This window comes from Dasypus novemcinctus, chromosome 15 (assembly GCF_030445035.2).
Source record: "Dasypus novemcinctus isolate mDasNov1 chromosome 15, mDasNov1.1.hap2, whole genome shotgun sequence".
Classification (NCBI taxonomy): domain Eukaryota; kingdom Metazoa; phylum Chordata; class Mammalia; order Cingulata; family Dasypodidae; genus Dasypus; species Dasypus novemcinctus.
The window spans coordinates 43,654,105-43,681,460 of record NC_080687.1 but is presented as its reverse complement, the minus strand read 5'-3'; the positions used below and the strand labels follow the sequence as shown (position 1 = coordinate 43,681,460).

General features: G+C 35.5%; 1 protein-coding gene across 4 annotated transcripts in view; it reads left to right on the top strand.

The window, feature by feature from the left end:
- The window catches only part of GPC5 (glypican 5), a 1,751,919-nt gene that overhangs the window by 492,360 nt on the left and 1,232,203 nt on the right, over positions 1-27,356 (top strand). For all 4 annotated transcript variants that reach the window (XR_009180619.2, XR_009180618.2, XM_071208238.1 and 1 more), the window contains exon 4: positions 16,976-17,109. Coding sequence is in view for 2 of the 4 variants with exons in the window: in XM_071208238.1 (XP_071064339.1) it covers positions 16,976-17,109 (134 nt within the window). In the remaining 2 variants the exon portion in view is untranslated. The remainder of the gene's footprint in view (positions 1-16,975; positions 17,110-27,356) is intronic.

The window sequence follows — 27,356 nt, the reverse complement described above, 5'->3', positions numbered from 1 at the left end:
TTTCTTTTCAATTCCTTACCTATATAAACTGAAAACTATAATTTCATAAAAACCATTAGAATGGATTCTCCAGTTCAGAATATATGCCATAATCAATGTAAAATTACTAGATGTATAGCACAACATTGGGAACATAACAGCACTGAAATATATATCTGAATGTGGTTAAAAGTGGAAATGTTAATTTGTATATATGGTAACAGAATAAAAATTTTTTTTTTAAAATCCATGGAACTACACTATACAGTGAACCCTAAGTTAAACCATGGACTGTAGTTAATATTACAATTATAAGAATATGCATTCATCAATTGTAACAAACTTTCCACACCAATGCAAGGCATTAATATTAAGGTGGTATATGGAAATCCTGTATTGTGTCCAAGATTGTACTGTTAAAAAAAAAAAAGCATGTTATTTGGTTATTTGGACAGGTTTCCAGATGTTCAGCTATGGATGCTTCATAATTATTTTGTGAATTCAAAATATGTAGTCATGATTATGATATGATATTTCATTTGTTGATCAGAAAATAATGTTATCTATGCAATTAAAATGCAAATCACAGAGAGGCAGATGTGGCTCAAGTGATAAGGCCTCTGCCTACCATCCCTGGGGCCTCCTGGTGAAAAAGAAGAGAAAGCTTGGTGAGCCAGTGCCTGCATGGTAAGCCTAGTGCCCATGTGGCAAGTCAAGTGCCCATCTGGGTGCCTGAGTGGTGAGCTGAATGCTCACGTGGTCAGCCAAGAGCCTAAGCGAGTGCCTGCATGGTGAGTCAAGTGCCGCGTGGTGAGCCGAGTGCCCGTGCAGTGACCTGAGTGCCCACATGAATGCTTGCATGGTGAACTGAGTGCCCATATGGGTGCCCACATGGTGAGCCAGTGCCCATGTGGTGAGCCGAGTGCCTATGCGAGGGCCTGCATGGCGAGCTGAGTGCCTGCATTAGCACTGGCATGGTGAGCCATTGCCCATGTGTGACTAGCACCTGCATGGTGAGCTGAGTGCCTGTGCAGCAAGCCTAGCACCTACACAGTGAGCCGTGCCCATGCAAGTGAGTCATGCAGCAAGATGATGATGATGCAACAAAACAGAGACAAAGGGGAGAGTCAAGGTGAAGCACAGCAGAGCCCAGGAACTGAGGTGGCGCAATTGACAGGGAACATCTCTCCGCATCAGCGGTCCCTAGGATCAAATCCTGGTGAATCCTAGAAGAGAAGGCAAAAAAAAGAGAGAGAAATAGATATAGAAGATCACACAACGAATGGGCACAGATAGCAAAAACAGCAGGGTAGGGCAGGGGAGGGGAGGAGAAGAAAAATAAATAAATAAATAAATAAATGTTTTTAAAAATGCACATCACAACAATCTGTTGTGGTCCTTGTTTTCATGCTGGGAAATATGAAAGTTGTGCTGCTTTGCCCAGCTCAGAAGACAAAATATCTAATTATTCCAGCCCATTGTCCAGCCTCAGCTGACTTTGTTATAATCTGAATTTTACTTACCTACCATCTTATAAATGTTAGCATTGATGAAAAAAAAGACTGGAAATGAAAAGTAAGAAATAGATGAATGCAAATAAAGCACATTAATTTTACTCTACAAACAACAAGGTTCCTTACATAAATCACTTAAAAGTATTTTTATGTTAATAAAAATTTAAAAATAGAGAGTATTATCCCCATCTTTCCAGAACTCCTCACCCCCTTTTAAAATAATTTCTTAATGCGAGAGGCCTAGTTGGCCAGGTAATGATGGTATCTGTATCTCCTGTTTGTTTTTCAAACATTTTATTTTGAAATACTTTCAAATATACAAGACAGTTACAAATATCATACAAACCATATAGTGAATTCCAACATACCCCACCCTCTGCTCCCAATAGCCAGATCCACCAATTTTAACATTTGCCACTTGTGCCTGATCATTCTATTTATCTATCAATCTGTCTGTCTATTTATCAACCCATTAAGTGAACACTTAAATATAGGTTGTATACATCATGTTCCTTGAACCCTTAATATTGCCATGTACATGTTCTAAGAACAAGGATATCCACTGATGTAACTACCTTAAGTGCAGTTATCAAGGTCAAGAAAGTTAACATTGCTATAAAGCTTATAGTCTATATACTATTTTTTTTGAATGTCCCAATAATGTCCTTTTGACCATTTCTTCCTCCCTTGTTAGATCTCATCCAGGAGGAAGATCTAATGTATTGCATTTAACTGGCTTTGTCTCTTGTTAGCTGACTTGTTAAAAATTATGGGACCATATATAACATAAATGTCCCCATTTCAACCTCTCCCAAGCAAACCATTCAATGGGATTAATCACATTTGCAATTTTGTAGTACACTCACCACCTTCCATTACTAAAATATTCCCATCTTTCCACAGAGAAATTTTATATCCATAATGCATCAATCCATATTTCCTTTTCTTCCTACCCCTGGCAACTTCTAATGTAATTTTTCTGTCCATGAGCATTATTTTCTGTGTAGTTCCAGTGGGGGCTTACATTTAGCATCCTATATCTGTAGCAATCTCATTTGCTTTGATATCAACTTAACTTGAATTGTGTGTACACACTATGTACCTATACCCATCTGTCCCCTCACCTTTATGTAGTGAAATTACATTTCACTTTTCACAAATTCATACATTTCATAATGTTAAACATTGTGAGTCCAGAAACACTGATTTATGATTGCATTTTATGCATTCTCCTTTTAGATTCTATAGAAAGTAAAAAGTGGAGTTACAAACAAAAACTACAGTAGTACTGTTGTTACCCTTACCGGAGATCTTCATTTCTTCATGTGACTTCAATCTGTTGTTGCTGTCCTTTCCTTCCAATTTTCAGAACTCTCTTTAACATTTCTTGCAGGACTGGTCTAGTGGCGATGAATCCCTTCAGTTTTTGTTTATCTGGAAATATCTTCATCTCTCCTTTATTTTTGAAAAAGAGTTTCACTAGATATAGAATTCTTATTTGGCAGTTTTTTGCTTTCAGCACTTTAAACATGTCATTCTACTGTCTTCTTGCCTCCATGGTTTCTGACATGAAATTGGCATTTAATCTTATGAAGGCTCCCTCATACATGACACATTGCTTCTCTCTTGTGGCTTTCCAAATTCTTTATGATTGGCATTTGACAGTTTGATTATAATATGCCAGTGAAGATCTGTTTGAGTTTATACTGTTTGGAGTTTGTTGAGCATCTTAGATGCATATATTCATGTCTTTTGTTAAATTTGGGTAGGTTTCAGCCATTATTTATTTGAATATTCTCTCTGACCCTCTCTTTTTCTTCTCCTTCTGGGCCTCCCACAATGTATTGGTATGCTTAATGGTGTTCTTCAGGTTCCTAAGGCTCTGTTCCCTTTTCTTCTTTCTTTCCTCTTTCTGCTCTATAGACTGAAGATATTAATTGTCTTATCTTCAAGTTCATCGATTCTTTCTTCTGCCAGTTCCAATCTGCTACTGAATCCCTCTAGGGAATTTTAAATTTCTTTTACTGTGGTCTTCAGCTACGTTTGATTCCTTTTCATAATCTTTATCTTTCTATTGATAGTCTTTGTTCTTCTATCCTTTTCTTGATTTATTTTAGTTCTTGTCCATATTTTCCTTTAGCTCTTTGAGCATATTTGAGACCATTTTTAAGGATTTTTTTTGGTATGTCCCAGGTTTGCTCCTCCTTATTGGTAGTTTCTAATGCTTAAATATTCTCCTTTGCCTGGACCATACTTTCCTGTATGTTTTGTAATCCTTTGTGGAAGCCTGGACATTTTGAAATTTTAAAGTATTATTGCTAGAATTTAGACAGTGAGGCATATGTTACTTAAGCATGTATAAAGCTAGTGTTATGGTAGAGTTTTCCTTGAATGCCAGGACCTAACAAAAAGAAAAGAAGGCAAAAAGAAAACACACTTCCCAGTCTTTGCAGATTGACCTGTGTGAGTGCTTTCCTTCAGGGCTTATCCATACAATGAGTTAGATAATAGCTCAAGATCAAAGTATATGTATGTCCCTGATCTTTTCTGCCCATGTGTTTTGTCTTATGCATGTGTTTGTGGCCCTAGAAATTCCCCCATTTACATGGATATCCATAGCTCTTCTTCCCCAGAAAACAGTTTTCTCATGGACCTGGGTGCTAAATTGTGTGTCCTACTGTCTGCAATCTCTTGCCTGAGTCAGCCACTTTACTGCTTTTTGTGTAGGAGTGCGCTGAGACCCACCTTCTATATGAAGAGCAAGTTCTTGGAAAGCATTTTCCTCAGGCCACGACCAAAGAGACTGGGCCAGACACAAAAGCTTTCAGCATATGCGTGAGAGTTTCTCTGCTTCTTCCATAACTGGGACTAGGGATTCTCATAGGGGGCATGGACTGGCTCCATGCCCAGCTGGTGAGGGGTTGGAGAAGGGGCCAGCCAAGATGCCATGAGTTTCTACTGTTTTTAAGTAGACTCTTACGCTATTACATGATTCCTTAACTGTGCTCTGGAGGTTTGAGAAGGATGTTTCTGCCAGTCCTTGCTGGTTGTATGAAGATTCTACGGGGTGACAGAGCCCTACAACTTGTCACCCAAACATTTTGATTGGTATGGGGCTGTCTTCTGTTTACTTTTCCCTTTTCACCATTTTCCAGAATTCCCTATATATATACATAATGTCTCTGTTCCCTTCCTTCACCCTCAAACATAATGTCTTTGTTCCCTTCCTTCACCCTCAAATTCTCTACCCCTTATGATTTTAGGTTTCTGCATTTTAAAAAGTGGTTTATTCCTACAGTAATTTTGGGATCTCTTGTCATATCATCCTGTGATACCGTATTGTGGAATTTTATGTCAGTTTCAGTTACCAACTTATTTATGTGTATCCAAGACAATCTATGAGCAGTAGACTTATATATCCAGTTTTATACTTGACACTTTCTGTCAGATTGTCCAAAAAACTCTTTAAAACCCACATGTCCAGAACTGAACCTCACGATCTTGTTTACCAAACACGTTTCTCGTTTGTATGTTTGAACTCAGTACATCCACCCAGTTGTGTAACCCAGAAATCTATAAATTATTCTGGATGCCTCTTTTACCACCCACTGTATTTCCCATATTGAGCCCTTTTAATTTTAAATACTAACTGTATCTCAGATATGCCTGGGTCTTTCCTTTTACCACCAACCATCGTCTACTGTTCAGATTATTTCAGGAAAATGTGTCCTGCTTCATCTCATCCTGTTCAATACCATCCTTCTCATACTATCTCCTGTAGAGATCATCAGATTAACTTTTGCAAAATTCAGTTATTACCTCATTTTATCAAGGTTTAAAACCCTTCAATGATAGTCTTGGAAAATCTCTTTAATATGATCAACAAGACTCAGTCTCACTGCTACACATCTCTCAGTCCTATTCAATCACCAATAACAAGAAAAGGATAGATGAACACAAAGAGAATATAACTAGAGTTAGAAATTATGAAAAGGAATCAATACCCAGATACTCTAGAGTTCTTTAACAGATTTTGATTCAGATACAATTCCTGGTGCTCAGGTTTATGTTTACTGCAATGTTCTAATCACAACACTGGAAATAAATAAATATCTAACAATGAGGAATGTTTAGTAAAGTAGGATGCTACCACATCATGGGATATTATATAAGCATCATGTATAAGGAATATCTATCAATTTATGTGAAACAAATTTTATGTGCTATTGTGATGGTTAGGTTAATATGTCAACTCAGCCAGGTAATTGTACCCAGTTGTTTGGTCAAGCAAGCACTGGGATAATTGTAATACAAGGGCATTTATGGACTTTAGGCACCAGTGAGTTTATTGCATAGATGGATTATTACATCTACAATCAACCAAGGAGACTGCCCATTAGCAATTCAATCAGTTGAATGCCTTAAAAGGGGAAGTGATTCAGCATTCAGAGAGAATTTTACATTTTTACTTTGCACAGCCAACATCTCCTGGGAACTTATCAGGGGCCTTCATCGGAGCCCCTTGTTTTCAGCCGACTGTGGAATTTGGACATGTGCATCCCCATGGTCACATGAGAGAATTTTATAAAATCTTATACTATTTACAGATATCTCCTCTTGATTCTGTTTACCTAGAGAACACACACTAATACAGCTTAGTACCAGGAGTGGTTCTTGAGAAACAAAATCTTAAATATGGGATTTCTGAAGTGGTTCTGGGAGATTTGCAATTGGTTCTCTACTTTAATTGGACTCAAGGGTACTGATGACTCCCTTTCCAATAATCAAGAGGCCACTAACAGACCACTGCATGAGTTGGCAATGGAAATACACAAAATATCATTACTGGATCCCCCTACATCCATGTTTATAAGAGGCAGGGATCTGGGTGAGAGTGTTTTCAACACCTTAACAGAGTTTTATGAAATCAAAAGGTACAATGATGTTGGTTGGTTCCTCCTAGATAGTAGATACGGTTACAAAAGAAAAGGATGAGCTAAAGGCTTCAAATTTGTGAAGTCCTGCCATCCTCTGGAGATAACTACTCTCCTTTTGAGAAACAGTTTTGGCCTACACCTGGGCCTTAGAGACTGAATGCTTACCCATGGGCCACTAAATTACCATGAGACCTGAGTTGCCTATCATGAGCTGGGTATTGTCTGACCTACCAAACCATAAAGTTGGGCATGCACAGCAGCACTCAATAATAAAATAGAAGTGGTATATCTGAGATAGGGCTCAAGTGCGTACTTAAGACACAAGTAAATTACGTTAGAAAGTAGCCCAAATGCCTGAGGTCACCACTTCTTCCATGTTACCTTCTCTTTCCCAACCCAGAGCTTTGGCCTCTTGGGGTGTCTCTTACAATCAGTTGACTGAGGAAGAGAAAACTCGGCCCTGGTTTATAGATGGTTCTGCATGATATGCAAGTACCATGCGGAAACCTGCAGCATGCAGCCCATTTCTGGGATGTGCCTGAGGACAATGGTGAGGGCACATCCTCCCAGGGGGCAGAACTTTGAGCAGTGCCTCTGGATTTTCATTTTGCTTGGAAGAAGAAATGGCTAGAGGTGCACTGATTTCTGGACTGTTGCCAGTGGTTTGGCTGGATGGTCAGGGACTTGGAAGGAATATGATTGGAAAATTGGTGACAAAGAGATTTGGGGAAAAGTTATATGGGTAGACTTTTTGAGTGGGCAAAAAACCATGAAAACATTTGTGTCTTATGTGAATACTCACCAGAGGGTGAATTCAGCAGAGGAAGATTTTAATAATCAAGTAGATAAGATGACATGCTCTACGGCTAGCACTCAGCCTCTTTCCCCAGCCACTTCTGTCATTGTCCAATGGGCTTATGAATGAAGTGGCCTTGGAGGTATGGGTGGAGGTTATGCATGGACTCAGCAACATGGGCTTACCCTCACCAAAGCTGAGTTGGCTACAGCCACTGCTAAGTGTTCAATCTGCCAGCAGTAGAGACCCATTCTCAGTTCTTGACATAGCACCATTCCCAGGGGTGATCAGCCTGCTACCTGGTGGCAGGTTGATTACATTGGACCACTTGCATCAGGAAAGGAACAACAATTTCTTCTAAGTGGAATAGACACATAGTCCAGATATGAGTTTTTGTTCCCTGCACACAATGCTTCTTTCAAAAATAATATCCATGGACTTACTGAACATCTTATCCACTGCTGTGGCATTCCACACAGCATTGCTTCTGATTAAGGAACCCATTTCATAGCATTGCTATGAGGGAATGGGCACATGCCCATGAAATTCACTGGTCTTGCCATGTTCCTCATTGTCCAAAAGCAGCTGGATTAATAGAATGGTAGAATGGTCTTTTGAAGACTCAGTTATGGTGGCAACTAGGTGGCAATACCTTGCAGGACTGCCTCCAGGAGGCAGTGTATGCTATAAACCTTTGTCTACTCTATGGTGCTGTTTCTTCCATAGCCAGGATTTATGGGTCCAGGGATTAAGGGGTGGAAATGGGAATGGCACTACTCACTATTACCTCTAGTGACACACTAGGAAAAGTTTTGCTTCCTGCAACCTTAAGCTCTGCTGGTCTACAGGTCTTAGTTCCAAAAGGAGGAGTACTTCCACCAGGGAACACAACAATATTCCATTCAACTGGAAATTAAGACTTCCACTTGGCTGCTTTGGGCTCCTCTTACCTCAGGATCAACAGACAAAGAAGGGACTTACTGTACTGGCTGGGGTGATTGATCCTGACGATCAAAGGGAAATAGGACTATACCTACATAATAGGGGTTAAGAAGAGTTTGCTGGAATACAGGAGATCCACTAGGGTGTCACTTAGTACTGCCATGTCCTGTGATTAAAGACCATGGAAATTGCAACAACCAAATAAGACTAACAATGGCCTAGAATCTTCAGGAATGAAAGTTTGGGCCACCCACAAGGCAAAGAACCATGGCCAACTGAGGTGCTTGCTGAGGGTAATGGGAACAAGAAATGGATAGTGGAAGAAGGAAGTGATAAATATGAACTTTGACCACATGACCAGTTACAAAAAGGAGGACTGTAATGGTCATGAATCTTTATTCCTTGTTTTGTTATGAGTATGATTGTATATGCACATAAAACAAATATCTTTCAATTCCCTAATCTTTTCCTTTATCATCTGACAAGTTTCATTAGTTCATGTCATAATATTTAAGGATTTCAAGAGTGAATTTATCCAAGGACTTGCACCCCATTCTGTAGGAAATTACTGCATTTTCAATTGTATGCACATTTGAATATTGTTCGGTGGAAATATATATAAGCATGTCTGTTGTTGTTTTTAATTAGTGATTAAATATTATTTAAGGTGATGTATATGGTTGCCAAGTTGACAAGGGGTGGACTGTGATGGTTAGGTTAATATGTCAGCTCAGCCAGGTAATTGTGCCCAGTTGTTTGGTCAAGCAAGCCCTGGGCTAACTGTAATACAAGGACATTTATGGACTTTAGGCACCAGTGAGTTTATTGCACAGATAGCTGATTACATCTACAATCAACCAAGAAGATTGCTGTCAGCAATTCAATCAGTTGAATGCCTTAAAATGGTGATTTCAACTCTCAGAGAGAATTTTCCAACTTGACTTTGCACAGCAAACGTCTCCTGGGAACTCATCAAGGACCTTCATCAGGCTGCCTATGAAATTTGGACTTGTGTATCCCCCTGGTCATGTGAGAGCATTTTTATAAAATCTTATACCATTTACAGATAGTCTCCTGTCAAATCTATTTCCCTAGAGAACCATGATTAACACAATTATGGGATTGAGACTGTGAAATGAATTAAACAGATTAATATGATCCTATTTTTGTAAAAGAGTGTGCATGTGAAAAGTTCATGGATACAAGAACACAGAGAAAAATAGAAAAGGGAAAGGATGCATAATGATTTGCTGTACTTGTTTTTCCGGGAAGGGCAAAATGTGTGTGGAGATAATATGGAGGGTGGGATGGAGACAAGCCAGAAAAATAACAGTAAAAAAACCCTATGGCATTAACAGAGCAAAACTCAGAATGCATGATACGATTGCATTTATGAAAAATAATATAAATGTGTTTATGTGTGTGTATATATATGCACACATTTAGAAATAAATTAGAAATCATAAAACTTGCATTTCTCTATCTACTGAATTTTGGGGATGATTCTGATATGTGATATTTAAGTTACAAAATAAAGTTCTAAAAACACCCATATAGTATAATTCTAATTTAGTAAAATCATACAAATAAGAATAAAGTACATTTACATGTGTGTATCTGCTTTTAAATGTTTGTGTAAGTGAGGAGAATGTTGTGGATGGCTATGTCTCAGCTCATTTGCTTTCCTTCTCTGGATATACCCACCATTAATAGTTGGTTTTGTGTCCATTTAGGCATTTAAAAAGACATTAGTTACATAAATGAATGTAACAATAGAAATATGTTCTTTGTTTATTTGAGTAGCATAAATGATATCTAACTTTACCTATCATTTTCCAATTTTTTCAGTCATAATATCTTTGATATATTTTTTTAAATTTCTTGAAAAGTATTCCAGAATACAATGTATTATGATTATATAGTCATTAGTTTCCACTTTTTCACTGTAAAAATAATTGCCTTTTTATGCATACTAAAACATATCTTCTTGTTCACAAGTGCAGTTATTTCTTTAGATGAAATAAATTTAAGTTGAATTGCCAGCCTGTATAGAATATACACTGAAAAAACAGCCAAATTTGTGCCCCCACTCCCATAACAGTGTGTATGCCAATTTACACTCACTCTAGCAGTGGAAAACAACTGCTTCCCCACATCTTTGCCAATAATTGATACTGTCAGTTGTTAAAATATTTTCTGGTTGGGTAACTTAAAATTGTGTTTTTTATTTCACTGATAAGAACTGAGATTGATCAGCTTCATATGTTCAATACCATTCATATTTTTTATGTGACTTATTCATATCCTTAGTCCACCAATTTTTCCCAGAGGATTGTTTGTACTTTTCCTAATTCTTCAAGCACTCTGAATAATAAGCATTTGCCTTTTAAATATGTTTAAATGATTTTTTGAGTCGCCAGCTTCTCTTTTAACTGTGCAATTTTCTAGCATAATTTTCTAACATGTTACACAGATCAGTAGATGTAACAAACAAAAAAGGCAGCAAAGCTTATCTCTTTTCAGTGTGGTAAGCAAGAAGACACAATGTTCTACTTTCGACACTCTGTAAGGTGTTATTTTTGTTTCCTGAACCTGGAAGCCAGGAGCCAGAGGAAACTGAAGATTAAGGAGAAAGGAGAGGAAATCCCCATGCGACAGGAAAGCAAAGGAACCCCAAGAATTTCCACCGAGCTCTATTGGCCCTGGAAGGAAGCAAGCCTTCTAGCTTCTGAAGCTGTGAGACAATTAATTCCAGGTGTTTAAGTCAATCCTTTGTGTAGCATTTGTCATAATAGTTTGGAAACTAAGAGACTGATGGCTTTAGGAACAATTGAAGACACAAGCAACCAAAAATACATTCTCTTTTTTACTCCAAATTGTGACAGGACAAATGCTATTGGAGGTGTGCAAACCAAATGCTTGTTCGTTGGATAAGTAACCTCAAGTTAAGAGTTCAAGTGTGACTTAATTTCACAGATATATTTTAACTGAAGCTTGAAAGATGATAACATTTAGGCAAGCAGAGGAGAAAAGTACACAGACTGAAAAGTACAGTGTTAGATTGGAAATGAAGAGCAAAACAATTTAGCTGAAACATATGGTATTTAAAGGGAAGTAGGAAATTTCTAGGTTTAACTGCAATACACATGAAATAATTTGGTTTATACTCATTAGGAAGTAGGAGGAGCCACTAAATACTTGGGGTTAGAGAAGCAGCATGATTGGAACTACCCTTAGCAAAGTCAGCATCATCTTTTTGAACCATACTGAGAAACTCATATCTGGCTTCACGGTTTCCATCTTGTCCATCATTTCTTCTTTTGCACATTATCTGATTCTACTTTCCTCTACTACCTCTGACAGAGTTTCCTCCTGAAACTTCTTTACATTTAATAACTTTTGCTCCCTTTGTGATTTCATCTATATTCATGGTTTTAACTATCTATTGGTTTTATGCAGGTGACTCTAATCATGAACTTTCTCTTTATCTCTAATCCAACATTTAGAACTGCCTTTTAGAAATTACCTCAAACCAGAACCCATCACCTACACCAAAGAACAGATAAACAAACAAACAAAAACTTATTCTTCCATCTATCTTCCATATTTCAGTTATTTGCTCTATATTGACCCTGGATCCATAGGCTCAAAACCATTAACATCATTAACTCCTTCATTCTCACCTCCCAACCAGTAGCCAAAACTTATGGATTCCACCATAAAAATGCTTTCCCTTTCCTTTCTTCTCTGGTTCCACCTATTGAAATGATCTCCTTGTTTTTCCCAAAGACCCTACCTGATAAGTCTTCCTAAAAAAGGGCCCTGATGATACTGTTCCTTGCTTATTAATCACTAGTATATTCCCATAGTCTACAAAGTGACATCCAAACCTATGAACCTAACTTAAGGGCCCCTGTGATCCAATCCAACCTCTTTTTCTAGGTTGAGAGTAAGGCTAAGATCATGGAGTTCTATCTTGCTGGAAAGGTTAGCCTTATTCTGATTTGTGGTAACAGATATTACCTCTAATACTACCCACCATTTTTGCAGATGACTTCTATGAATTGTAAGGCAAGACAAAATGAATAAACCCAAATTTGTGGTTACAACTGGAAAAATGGCCAATAGTATATTTCTTCCTGATGGTTTAAAAGTAGTTTTTAATACGATAGAGTACATTTTCCTCAAAACTACCTTATTTCTCTTTCTATTTTTTTTTAAAGATTTTATTTTATTTATTTATCTCCCCTTCCCCACCATTGTCTGCTCTCCGTCCGTTTTCTGTGTGTTCTTTTGTGTCTGCTTGCGTTATCCAGTGGCACCAGGAAAATGTGTCTCTTTTTTGTTGCATCATCTTGTTGTGTCAACTCTCCGTGTTTGGTACCACTCCTGGGCGGGCTTCACTTTTTTAATGCAGGCCAGCTCTCCTTGTGGGGTTCATTCCTTGCCCCTGTGTGGCATGGCACTCCTTGCATGCGGCAGCATTGCCCTTGGGCCAGCTTACCACATGGGTCAGGAGGCCCTGGGGATCAAACCCTGGACCCTCCATATGGTAAATGGATGCTCTATCAGTTGAGCCATGTCCACTTCCCTCTATGTTATTTTTATTGCTGCTGTTATTGTTTTCAAGCATGCTTGCAAAGTAATTTTTTATGTATTTCCTTTTTATCACTCCTCATTTTAATACTAAGCTTCCTAAGTGTGGTGTGAAGAAAAGCAATGTCACCCTTTACATGTAAGGTGCTCTGAGGTCTGCCTTTGCCTTTTTCCCGTGAACCAGTAATGCTTAATAAAACATTCAAAGAACCTCTACAGTCTTTGCTTTTCAATTTGTATTATTCTTAATAAACATTGAAAAGGACCATTGCAAAAAAGAAAAAGTGGAGGCTTTACTTTTAGAAGTCAACCAGGAATAAAATAGTTGTTATGTTTTACAAAGCTTTTCAGGATTACCAGTAAAAAATGTTGAATATTTGAAAATTTGAATAAACTGATTCAATTGACAGAAGCTCTCAAGTTAAGTTTATACTTTTGTATGTAGTACCAGGATTACAGTCAAAGCGGGGAAAGTTTATGTCAATCTAGTAAGTGTCTAGGAGTTTTTGAAACAAATACATGATGAAGTGGGAGAAGTGATAGAGGTCAGAAGAAACTAAGAGTCATTTCAAGGTAAGTTGGGAACTTGAAAATCATTGTGAAGCTAGTGATGGGACTTAAAGCAGGAGTAGATAAGCATCAAGGAGGAAAACAAGTGTTTCTGAGACACTTCAGACATATTGCAGGGGAAAACTGTTGAGACCAGGAAAGAGAATAAAGAGGAAAGTGCAGTATAAGTCAAAGATGAAAAATTATCAAAGTAAGTGTGAGGGCTTTTTCAATAGCAAGAAAGTGCTAGTATTGAAATGTGCCACCCAATAGACTCAGCTCAGGGCAACTATGGTGACAAGTTAATGTCTTGGTAACAGATGGTTTTCTATTCCTTTTCAATAAAGTGTGAAGTAAAGCTCCCTGATAACCAGTCAACAAATAAAAGGGTTTTGAGCTTTATTTGTATTTATTGGAGTCTTCTATATATGCTGTATATTTGTATACAATCAAAGATACCTTATAAATCTATGGCTAGTACATTTTCTTTCGTGTTTGTAGAAAAAACTGCAAAGAGAGTAATAGGGATAAAGATCTTAGGACCCTGGTATTTCTCAGCTCTCTATCTGCATTGCTAGGAAACATGTTCAATAGCAGATTATGATCTTAGTTCCAACATGGGAGAGGTAGGGTGGGACAAGATTTACCTTAATTCAACTGCAAGTGGTTGTATTTTCTGGAATTTCAAGGATGAGAGAACTAAGATTCACAGAGTTCCTTAATTAGTCTGGAACAGGGGTTCTTAACCTTTTTTGTACCACAGACCCCTTTCCCAGTCAGGTGAGAATCCCCTACTAAGTCCACACTATAATGTGTATTATTTAATGAATATATCACACCTGTACCAACAAAAGAATAATGTGCTGTTTTGTTTCAAATTGAAATTCAAGCTCATTGACCCCCTCATTAAGAACTCCTGGTCTAGAACCCTCTGGCTAATCACATTGTATCATGAGTTCAGAGTTGTTTTTGTTTGTTTGTTTTGTTTTTTGTTTTCATTTTGCTCTGCTCCTTTATTTCAAAATCCATCATCAAAGTATGCTTCTTTCAATACCATCCTTCTCTCTTTGAATATTTTAACACCTTGCTAATATAATTCCACTTCACTGTCACTATTTTTCAGATTCAGGGACTGAAAATCCATTTTGATAATTTTAGCACCTTCTTCTTACACTCTTCCTGATATCTCACTTTCAATCATTTGCTGAGCCCTGTTGATTTTACTTCTTTTATATCTGTAAAATATATGAATTCTTTTCTTCAAGGACACTGTCAGTATTGTAGTGCAGAACAGTTTTCAGTCCTGAAATCAGGAGCCTATTAACAGTTTACTTGCCTCTATAGTTCTCTTTCTAGCTGAACTTAGAGAGTGCTGCCATTTTCATTTCTAATATGAAATTCTGATATTTTACTTTTCCATTCCACAGCTACCAAGATCTTTTGTCTAATAAATAAAACTTATTAGCCTGGTATTAAAACCCTCAAAAAACTATCTGCAGTCTACCATTCAAACATTATTTTATTTTTCTACCACCCATTATGACTCCTTTCCAGGCAAACCACATTTTTATCCATTTTCTATACCAGCTCCATGTCTTCTTGCACCTACCTTACTCAGGAAATTTTCAATGTTTTTCATTATTATTCATTTTTATGTCAACATTAGATTTGCTACTATTTCTCCCTCCTTTAATCTCTTTTATCTGCTTTTTCCTTTTCACTACTTCTGATACTTTGCTTAAGTCCCAGTATTTCTCAGATGGTTCATTGAAGGAGTTTCTTTATTTCTCTTTCCTTCCACATTGCTATCGTGGTGGTTATTCTCTAGTAGAAATCTTACACTATCTATTCCTGCTTTGAACTTTTGAATGCTCTCCATGTGCTATTGCAAGTTCTTTACCTTGGTATCCAAGTCATATCATGGCATTTTATGTCTATCATATCAGCCTTATCTTTTGCTACACCACTTTGTACACCATATTTTCTTCTTCTATATGAACATGTTAAGCTATTGTATAACTCTTTGCTTTTCTACTCTCTCATGGAAATTCATTCCTGTTCTGTCTACCTGGCAAACTCCTAGTTCATCCTTTAAGACAATGCTTAGACATCATCTCCTGATGCTCTTCCCTGAATACCTCAAAAAGAGTTATCTGCCCATTTTCTTTGCATTTGTTAGAATATTACTTACTTCTAGGTATTTCTACATTTGCTCATATTGTTGTGTATCACAGTTGCTGTTTTACATGGGTGTTCCTCTTCTCAACTATGAGGAAAGGTCCATACCTTATTCATATTTGTACTCCTAGAATCTAACATAATGGGAATGCAAGAAATATTTGTTTATTTGCAATTTGGCTGAATTGAAAGACATCTTGGTATATCCAGGCCCAAAACATACTCAAAGTCTCATGCCAACATGTCTGGGCAATATTTCATGATGTCCTTCTTCACCTATTGACCCCAACTGGAAACAATTTCAACTTCTAGGAATGTAAAACACATTGTCAGCCCTCTCTCACTTTTTTCCTTGACACACACAACTTTCATTGTGATTTTTTGGAGGAATTTTTTTCTTCTAAATTGGATGCTACTTTAGGGGAAAATTCAGTTTCACGTCTTTTATTTCTTAGCTTAGAGTATGTAATACATGCGTTTTGCATATATTAAAAGTAAAACATATATGGGTAAAATAAGTGAATTGGTGCATAACTCTTTCATTACTCACTGTACAGAGAAAGAAACTTAGAATGTGAAGGGAACTTTGGAATAATTACCTTTAACTTCATCTTACGCATAGGGAAATCAATTTCAAAAAATTTCTGTCACTTTTTTCAGGGTCTCAGAGATAAAAAAGTAAAAAACAGGACAAGAACCAAAGTATCCCAATTCCCAGATAATGCTTTTATTTTTTTAATCAATTATGCTATACTGCCTTTTCAAGTATATAAAGAATAATACTATGAGTTATTTTGATGGTTTACATGATCATATGTCCAGGTAAATGCTTAATTTTTCAGTGATAACCACTGAAATTATACAACAATCTTTGAAAGATAAGTAATTTTTTGAAAATTAATGAATTTTCCACTTGAGTAAATTATATTTTTATATATAAAAAACTAATCTAATACCCTGGAAATCACTCAGATTGAGGGAAAAGACATAAAACTTACTAAATGAGATATTTATACTAAATACTTTCATTTCTAAGGACTTCAAGAAGGGAACTAAGAAGATAATTACTTTTGCCTTTAGAAATATTTACAAAAGGACCATTCAATTGAAAATGATTTCATTTTCAAAATCATTGTAAGTATGTGCTTAGTCATACATATAAATAGAAACCTTAAATAATATATGCTTTGGCTAAGTAGTCTTGTTTATACAAGCAGGTCAATTTTTAATATAGTTGATTTTACATGTATTTTCATTTATGTATTTTGTACATGTATACATGTAAAATATATAAATATGGATGTCACAAATTTATTATTTATATAGATAACTTGCTACTTATATAGATAATTTTATTCCCTCTTTTTGAAAATTGGATAGATATCTGTATTAAAGGCTATTGTCATTGTTTTTGCCTCTAATAATCATTACATTCTCAGAAATTCTGGAACACAGTTTCTAACTGTCTTTTGATGTTTTAAAAGGTAAATAAGATTTGTGGCCGTCCAGTCAGAACACCTACACAAAGTCCCCGTTGCTCTTTTGATCGGAACAAAGAGAAGCATGGAATGAGGATCTCTGCAAGAAATGGTGAAGAGACACTTGCCAACAGAAGAAAGTAAGACATTTGTTTTACAACCAGAAAGAGAAAAAGAAAGTAAGCCATTAATTTTACAACAGAAGAGAATATATTTAATAAATGAAATACACTATCGAAGAAAAAAAAATCAACATTCATTAACTTTAAAAATCAGTGACTCCACCTATTCCATTAATTAGGAAGATGGGTTCAACTTGGGCAACCAGTAAAACTCTCTGTGATAATAATATGGGAGCCAGTAGGCAAAAGTGAGCATTTGAAATATGGTTAGTGTCACTGAATAATTTTTTATTTATTTTAATTTCCTTTTAATTTTACTCGTGGCTAGTCATTATTGTATTGAATAGTGCAAGATAGAGGAAACATGCTGTGATAAGTAATCCTGCATGTTTAGCATCTGTTTAAAAAATGGTTAGATAAAAAGATTATGCTTTTTAATAGGGATGTTGGGATATCTTTTGATTCAAAATGATAAGCATTAAGTGTATTGCTTCTGTTAATTCACATTTCTTCCACTATGCCCATCATTATTCTACATGTTAAATTACAGCCTTCTTTAGTGTGCTTTTGCATGGTAATTAATGAAGAACTTATTATTTTATTTATTTCTGTGCTTGTTTGACTAGTGTATATCAATACTGGCAAATATTAGATTCTCAGTCAGTGTTTGTTGACTGAATTGAAATTCAGAATCTTACATTCACTTTTTAATTCAAATAATTATCTCTAATATACCTTATGGAGAATTCAGTATTTTGCATAGTTTTATTCTCTATAATCTAAAATCTGTTTCTTTCCATTTGGGATAGAGCTTCTAATTGCCTCTTTCTCTCCTCAGTGGGCTATAAGAATGGGATAAAGATCTGGGCATTTGCTGGCTATTTGCTACGGCTAAAATTAATAAGCATATCTCTTGAATGTAAAATAGCTTTTCTTTTTTTCTCTAAACACCTGTAGTAACTTCTTCCATTTGAGGATGCAGTATGCTATGGCTAGGATGGTTCTTAAAATCCAATTAAGGAAGACCTTAAGTTCTTAAAGGTCACATATGTTTCACTCTTTTCCTCATTTATTCAGTATGAAAACCAAGCCAGTGTAGGTGAAACATCACAAATGACTCAGGAAGAATGAGGAGTTCATAAGAGTAGAAAGTTTTTAATTATCTCTCCTGGCCATTGAATGTCCCTTGTCACCAGTCTTACAATTTCATTTTTTCTTTGTCCCTGACCATCCAGCCACCAATAGTCATTGCCCTTGAGTCAGTATAGATCTGTACCATACTTGAATCCACTGGAACATTTAATTTTTACACTCTTTTTACTGTCACCCTTGACTGGGGATTGAATGCAGTAGAAGTCTACTCCTGGTTGTTGCCTGTGTATATGTAGACTTTTTAAAATTAGACGTAGCATGCACATGCCTTACTTAGAATAGTGTGACCAATATTTTATTATCAGTATCATGCCCTGTCCAGATGACCTGGGTCCATGTTTGACATGGAATGGGAGAATTGTCCATAGGTGTAACAGTGAAGGGGTACTGCTATCCTTGCCAGCTGAAAGTGAAATCTTTCTGATTTTCCTTGCTAATCAATATAGAGATAAAATCATTTGCCAAATCATTAGTTGGATAGCAGGTGTCTGGACATGTTTTAATTTGCTCTAATAAAAATATCACATCCAAAATTTCATCTGTAAATGGAGGAACACTCTGAGTGTGTTTACGTTAAGGCAGGTATTCTCTTGGGTTCATCTCAGGTTGCACTATTTAAACAGTTGTGTTAAATAGTGAGGTGTTACAAATCATAACCACTACAATCTTTGATAATGACTCTAATCTCAGCAATTCATAGAGATATTATATTCTTTTTTTATGATTTTTACAGGAAGAGGTAGCTTTAGTGATATAAAATTGGTCCTCCATATCATAATAGTCCTCCGTGAGTTTGGGAATTCTACAAGATGCAATTATGTCTATTCCAACTCTGCACTTGGAATTGTGAGATATACACAGGGTGGGTCTGTTGACTTACTGGGCCCAACGTGAGACAGAATTAGCCCCAAATTCCATTTTTATTAGACTTCTTTAAGTCCCATTTGACTGAGTGAGCAGAGCTAGTGTCTAATAATTCCTGGAAAATAAAATGGCTACAGGTCCCTTTAAGGAAGACATGGAGGAAGATCTGTAGTACATAATTATTGCACTGATGCAAGAGCCTTTCTCAAGGGGACCCAGCCTTCCCATAGTAAAGATACTCTGGGGCTGTGAATAGGGATCTTGGTGACAGATTGCGAATTCCTATTGTGGCAAATAAAGTAACATTTCATTTTATACCTTTAACTTGTAAGAATTTATTTTTTCTTCTTGTTTGTTTTTTCTTTAAATTCAAATTCCATTCTTGTTTCATGGATGAAGTATGCTTTTTTCTCCTTCTAATCACATTAACTATAGTTTAAAATTTTTTTTCCTGTACTTTTTTCTGTTTTCTCTGAGTTTCCTTTTCTCTGTTAGCTATGTTTCTTTCTAGATTCCTTTTTTATTTATTGTGTTGATTTGTAGATTCTTTTATAGTCTAAATATTATTCACTTGTCAGCTTCAGATTTTACAAATATTTTCTATTTAAGATAAGAATATTTCATTTAAGTGTAAATAAAAGTTAATTGATGAGTAATTTTTTCTGAAATGACTTTGTTAAACAGAAATTCTTAATTTTATATCAAGTATTTCACAGTTTCCTCTGATTGTGCTTTCAGTAATTTGTTAAAAAAATTCTTACCCATATCAAAAGGACATTCTCTTATACTTTTTCTATTAGCATTATAGTTTAAATTAAGTTTTTAATGTATAGAGAGTGCATTTTAATATATTATTTATGTAAGTTATAAGGTAGAGTCTCAACTTAATTTTCCAAATACTGAGTCATACTCTAAAACCATCTATGCTTTTCTTATTGATGTGTGTTTTTATTGATGTGTGCTTTTTTCTCCTGATACTCATTCCAAGTTCCAATAAGTATTTTGGCCTGTTTTTAAGCTGTCTGTGAAATTGCCTCAGTCTGTTGTCTCTTAATAAGCCAGGAGTATCTCCCTGTTGGCTGCTTTTGTTTTATTATTATCATTATAATTATTACTTTTGCTTTGTGGGTTTCTGTAAAATCTTATGAAGTAAGTAGATCTTGTCTTTACTCTGGTTTTTCATCATTCTCTTAGATATTTGTGTACTTTATTTTTCCAAATATATTTTATAATCTTTTTGTTAAACTTTGGAGTTACATTGACTAAATAGATTGATTTGGACAAAGGTGTGTTTATAATGTAAAATGTAACTACTTTTCTGAACTCTATTTTTAAGAGTTGTTATGTTGGTAGTTTTGGGTTTTCTATGTGAATGATTGTACAATGCACTAACAAGTAATTTGCTATACCTGGCAAAATTTGGAACTCATATACCCTATAAACTACAGTCTAATTTGTTAGGTTATATCCAAGAGAAACTCTTGCTCATATTCACAGGAGAGATTCTTGAACAATTGTGGCAGTTGAGGGTTAGATGCAAATTATATGTCCATAACTAGGAAAAGTGGAAAAGCAAAAGAATACTGTACAGCAGCCAGAAGCAATGAACATATTTTCAGACATCAAACTAGGTCATTTATTGTGATTATAGAGAAAAAAAAGCATGAGATCGAATGAGCTCAATAGCATAATATCATTTATACTAAGTAAACACGCACAGACACACACATTTATACACATAAAATCTCTGTGTATTTTTCAAAGGAAAGATAAGGCAAAGAACTTAGATTCATACATTACAGTGGATACTTACAAAAGGCAACAGGATGAGGGATGAAAAGAAAAAAGAAAATAAAAGAAACAATGTTGAGGACATTCATGGATAAATCATGAAAATAATGCCAGGAATTTAGGAGTATGCCTAACATCTCTCTGAAACTGAAAGAAAATTATGTGTTTATGTACACATAATTCTAAATATGCACACACACAATTGTCTTAAAATTTAGATGAAATGTTGATTTTAAATCTTGTTTCCCTAATTTATAAAAGTTGAAACTCAGTCAAAATTTTCATGAGAGCTGATAATCCTAATTTATTATTAACCGTATCATGGAGCCATTTCATATACCAAAGAATAGATCATTTTTCATTATAGTATGTAGAAGACTTAGTGACTATCCAGTTGGGCATAAAATATAAATGGTGAAGAACAGCTGTTGACTTGTTTTGATTTCCTACTATAGCCCATTAATTCAAACAAAAGGTAAGTTTATTGTAAAAAATACAGAGAAGGGAAAAAATGAATTTTCATGTATGTTATCTATCCAAATTACTAACAAGACCACTACTTTGTGCAATTCATTAAGAAGTAAAGGGAAAATATAAAACCTAATAGTTCCTGAACCAGAATGTGTAAAGCATCATTATATCCATGAAAGTTTTGGGTTATCTTTATTTAATGACTTTGATCGATTCCTATGAGAATACCTATAGCAGAAAAACCTTTCTCTAAGTTTAAACCGAATAAAAACTATTAGGAGTGCATTATGGAACAAAAGCATTTAACAATCTCTATAGCTTAATGTAGTTGCTCTACTAGCTGAAAAAATAGAGATTGCAAAATGCAACGATGACTTTGCTAATATAAATCAAGATAAAAACTATTCTATATTTTCTAAAAATTTAAAATATATTTTATTTGTAAATATATCATAGTTTTAAAAATGACATTGTCATTTACTCTAGATTTAGTTTCTTTATTGGCATGTCTTATGAAAATTTTGTTGTTTAAAATTACATTCAATATATGGTGAACTAACAAAATTCATTTCAGTTTTGTGATGTTTAATTTGTACAGCCTCCCATTATTAAAACAATTATTTTGTGAATATGTTAACATAACCATTGTTGGCTTATAAATAATTTGGCCAGCTACCATTTTTCAAGCTCGAAGTGTCCAAGGCATAATTAAGTTGATGGCATGGCACCGTTTGTAAGTAGTATGGAAGCTGTAATGGAACAAATTTAATACGAGAGATAACTACTGTTATGGATGCTGCTGGTGCCCTGCCCACATCACCTTTACCTGGCCATCATACTTTCCTCCGGCTGCCGTGTGTTGGCTGCTATTAACTCGCAGTTACCCTGTTCTCCAAATAATTGCCTTCAGATAGTGGGAGCCTCTGTATTAGTTATGTATTACCACATAAAATATCATTCCAAAACTTAGTAGCTGAAGTGACACATTATGTCGTTTTCTGTGGATTAAGAATTTGGGAGCCGATTAGCTGTGTAGTTTTTGCTTAGTCTCTACTGAGATTGCTGTCAAGAGGTCAGCCAGGGCTGCAATCAACTGAAGGCTCCATTGGGAGTGAAGTATCATCTTCCAAGATGGCTCACTCAAATGGTTGCTGGCAAGAGGCTTCAGTTTCTTGCCATGATGACCTCTCAATAGGCTTGCTTGACTTCTTTCACAGCATTGTAGCTGGGCAAGCAATCCAAGAGAGAGCAAGGCAGAAGCTTGATAATTTTTATGATCTAGATGGGGGAATTCCTGCATTAGCACTCTCTTTGGGATGTGACTAAAGCTGAGGGCACATCCCTGCTTAACTCCTTCCTCCCTCCACTATCCTGCTTCTCTTAATTCCTTTCTCTTAAGAGTTCTCTCTCAATGAGACACGCGTGTCCAAATTCCTGTCTCAGGCACTGCTTGTAGGGAATCTGACCTGAGATGTCTGAGTTTGAAAAAGTACTTAAAATGAATGCAGACTAAACCTCAGCTAAGAGAGATATATAGTATCCTGTCCTAGATACAGATGATTTCTTCTTTACTTTCTCAAGTTCCTAACCCTTTTGTTTTGTTATTCTTCCCCTTTCTCCTCTACATTTATATATTAGAAAACTTAAATACGTTGCTTTTTCCTTGTTCGGCTCTAACATTTAAAGAAAGAAAATTTGCTTATTGATATATGTCCCTGGATCTAAGAGGTGTGCATAGGCTTGTCAGTCTTCTTCTAGCTGGCGTAGGGGAAAGAGAGAAGCTAAACCATAGAGTTGAAATCTTTTGCATTATATCTTGGAGAGCTAATTGTGCTGATTCGGTCTACTTTAATTTTTCTATTTACATAGCATGTTAATAATGGGCTAATTGAAAATTCTGGGTAATCGATTCACACCAATTATAAAGGTTTCCAAAGCCTGAGAAAGTCAAGGAAGAGCTACCTCTCCTTTAATCATTCTAGCAAAGTATGGCATTTTTGCCTTTTTTCTTTTTTTCTTTTTGGTAGAAACCAAATCAGCATAGTTTTAAACAACATTGCACTCAAATAGCTATCTAAACCAGCACAGACAGGGTGATTTCCCTGTGGTCATTCCTGCTCCCTGCCTGATTTCTTGAAGTTAGCTGGTAAGAATAAGTTATTAGGAAGCTTAAATTGGTGATAATTAGCTGTACATTATTATTTCAAAGTTGTGTGACTGTGCCAATTAAGTGGGTGATTAGGAAAACCCCAGGACAATAAATTAAGAGAGAGTCTCAACATGCAGTGCCCCATCTGTTCTCCAGCAAGAATTTCAATTAGCCAAGCCTCCAATTTAAGCACACATCAATTAAGGGGATTGGCTGCATGAATGGATGCGATTTGGGTAATAAAGACTGTGCTAGGTACTATTTTTAAAAAATTAATAACAGAAAGGATTTGGTGTCAAGGTAGGGAATGGAGAATTTTTAGAAATACTGAATTTTTAAGGTTTGAACCACAAAATAATTTAAATTGTTTTATTTGATTTTGTTTTTTTTCAATTTTCTCAACAAAATTAAATGGAAATAGTGTATCAGGCATTTCCATTTTATTATGTAGTGCTTATTAAAACTTAATTTGAGTGTGAATTTATCACTTTCAATATTAACAATTTTTTAAATTGAGAATGGGAGCTAAAGAAGATACTTGAAAGTACATAGGTTAGGGAGAAGAATAAGGCAGGGCATAATTCTGATTCATGAAGTCACTCTCAACTAAAGTAAATTACCACCACGGACATCACAAAGCAACACAATGATGTAGTTAAAAATAATTAGGAATTGGAAAACTGTTTGGACATACATTGAAGGAAGAACTCATAATATTTAGAATTATCAGAATTTACAAATTAAATAAATAACTTATAAATTAATAAATTAACTCATACTAAATAGGATTAGACGTCTTAAAATACATGAATTTATAAAGCCAAGTCCTATCTGGCACAATACTTCATTAGTGAGTCCAAGATTAATTTTAAAAAGTCTATATGTGTTTGTACATATGTTTGTGTACTTTAAAGGGGTAATCAGTATTGATATATAGGGCTTAATGATGAATTGCGTATACCAGTATTTAGTGGGTGAAAATATCCACAGGTCAGAAAAAGTCAACTCTTTTAGAAAACTTTAATATCATTTTTAGTACCAGGGAAAAAAATTTACTATCTATTTCCTGAAGGAAGTTAGTGCTCCTTTGAGGTGCCATTATTATTTATTATTGTAAGTTTGTGTGTTTGTGTGTGTGAGTGTAATTTACTAAAATAAAGGTCATGTTCCCTTCAGTGAGGAGATTTCTGTTTAATTTAAAACACTGCTTAGCAAGCAGGGGTAACGAGAGCATCCAGAACAGGGCAGGTCAAGGCAAGGCTTTGGCTAGGTGGTCAGAAGGGAGGCAGAGCAAGCACTAAGGGAATGTGAGCTGCAAGGCAGGCCAGAGTCACGGCCTATAAGAATAATGAAGATCAGGACCTGCAGGGGTCAAACACCAGGCACACAGGAAGCACACAGGCCAGAGGGCAGAGCCAACACATGGCAAAAGTTTAGACTTTGGGGGGTCATGCATCCCACTGAGAGTCTGATGAAAACTTCCCAGAAAAAAACAGTTCATGAACAAATGCATGCAAAATTTCATTAAAAGGTAATTTGCTCTACCTAAAATTAATATTAAAAGTAAAAAGTTTAAAAATAATGAGTTTGTTCTTCTTCTCTACATGCTCATGGGAAAATGATTGGCCACTTCATGAAATAAATTAATTCGAACAATGGAAATTAAATTAATATTACCCGTGCTGAAAGGAGGGACGGCTTCAACTGTTTTGTCTAATTGGTAGTTGGAATTGTGATTGGTCTTAGTTGTGACTATGTGCTCATATGTTTATTATCAAAGATAGCCACTTATGTTTTAATGGTAATTATTGAAACTTAAAACAAAAACCTCATGTGTCCATCACCGACTGCAATTAGAGCTCTCACGGCTTGCTTGCTTAGACTAGGATAGGTTTGTTTCAGGGAGCATGGGATTTATCCTAAACTCTTTAAGATCCATTTATGTTCCATAGTGCTTTACTCCTCAAGTTAATTTGCAACACCTGTAATATCGAGGCTGTCAATTTTAAATTATTGTGAGTAAAAATAAGTCTTTCCAAATCTCTTACTACAAATGAATAATAAGATTTATTTTTCTTTCAGCTGAAGGAAGAATGACCTTTAAATTCGACAGTTTACAAAATGGTTCTCCCATTACCTTCTCTTTCAAAGTAATGGCTTTACCAGATGACCCAGAAGCTTTTCAATAATGTTTATAGTGGTGGATGTGGGTTGTACTTCATTTATATGGCTCAAAATATTCTTCTGTGAAGCAAACCACATGGTGAATGATATTCCTCATGACTGATATTTTTGAGTATACTTTCTTTCCTCACAAAAAAATAAGTGTTCTATTGTTTTCCTTTGGAAAGTCAGTGAACATCTGCAGAATGAGAACCTAATTCAACTCCCATCTTTAAATTCAGTTTCTTAAAGAGGTGAGAATTAAAAATCCTGCCATGTTGAAATTGATGGTTTTTATAGGAACATATAAAACTTATTTCAGAATTATAGCAGGATCTCTGGAACAAAATTCAGGTTGAGTGAAGCTTATTTCTTTTATTAAAATAGCAAAATTAATTGTATTTAGAAGCATAATGGGAGCTCCCTAAGCATTTTCTTCTACTTTATGTTGCATGGAAGAATACATTTCCACCATTTAAAATATATCAATGGCTTCTGAAGTTTCTAAAAGATGCATACATATAATAGGGGAAAATAGAAGCAGACAGTTCCAAGAGATACGATTTTTTTTCCAGTTGCATATTGAATGGAAATGACAAAGCTGTCAAAGCCTCCTCAATTGTCCTCAAAATAGTAGAAGAAATGTATTTCTAGAGTTGACTGTATCATTTGATGGAGGCACTATTTTTTCTTTTCTTAATCTTCACTTCAAAATACAAATCAGCGCAACCATTTCCAGAGCACTCATCTTCACCAAGATCATTAGAATCATGTGTGGTTTCTGTTGCTTGAAAGTACAACAAATGAAAGTTTGAAAGACGTTTTAAGATAATTCTTTGCTGTTTGGGCCCATATACCATACAAGCAAGATTTGGTAGAATTCTAGATTTTCAGATCAAGCTTACTTCTCAAAAATATAATACAGTCCACCTTTTGAATTTTGAATATCCACAAGTCAAAGCTCTCCATTTGCTGTGTTGGGTTCACCTTCCTTCAGCAAGAATTTTGTTATATATGGAGTAATGTATCTTTGGGACCCTGGAAATTAAGTCTTAAAAATGGACCCAAAGGTTTTATATTCTTCATTTTATTTTGTTTGTCTACATTTTCCAATGTAAGCTAAGCCTTATTAAAAAAAAAAATCCACAGCTATGGATAGTCATAGTGGAGGATGAATTACTTTAATTCATACCACATGGAAAATAGTTTAGATATCACGGTTAAGTAACGGTGCTTATACATTCAATCCTGGTCAGTAATATTCTATGCCATCCTTTAAAAGTTGGAAATGAAATAATACCTGGATAACATTTTACATATGTGAACATTTTTCCCCAAAATGAGAATTACTAAAATAACAGGATTAAAATTAAAAACTAAAATGTTCCCTTTTATCTGAATTCTGTTCGTTATAGATTTACTGACCCTAAAATCCACAAGTATTTTACTAGACCACAAGTATTAGTACTGAGAGATTTACAGTAATTGAAAATGTAGGCAAGAAGAAATTGTGCCAGGCACATATGGTTTACCAATCAGATTGCTTTTTGGGTCTAGGCATGCAGGAATATCTGATTATTGGTATAGTGTAAAGGGGAGTAGGGGAAGAAGCAGAAAGAAGCCCAATCATTGGCAGACTATTAAATTGAAAGTCTTTTACAAAGATTTATAGTTA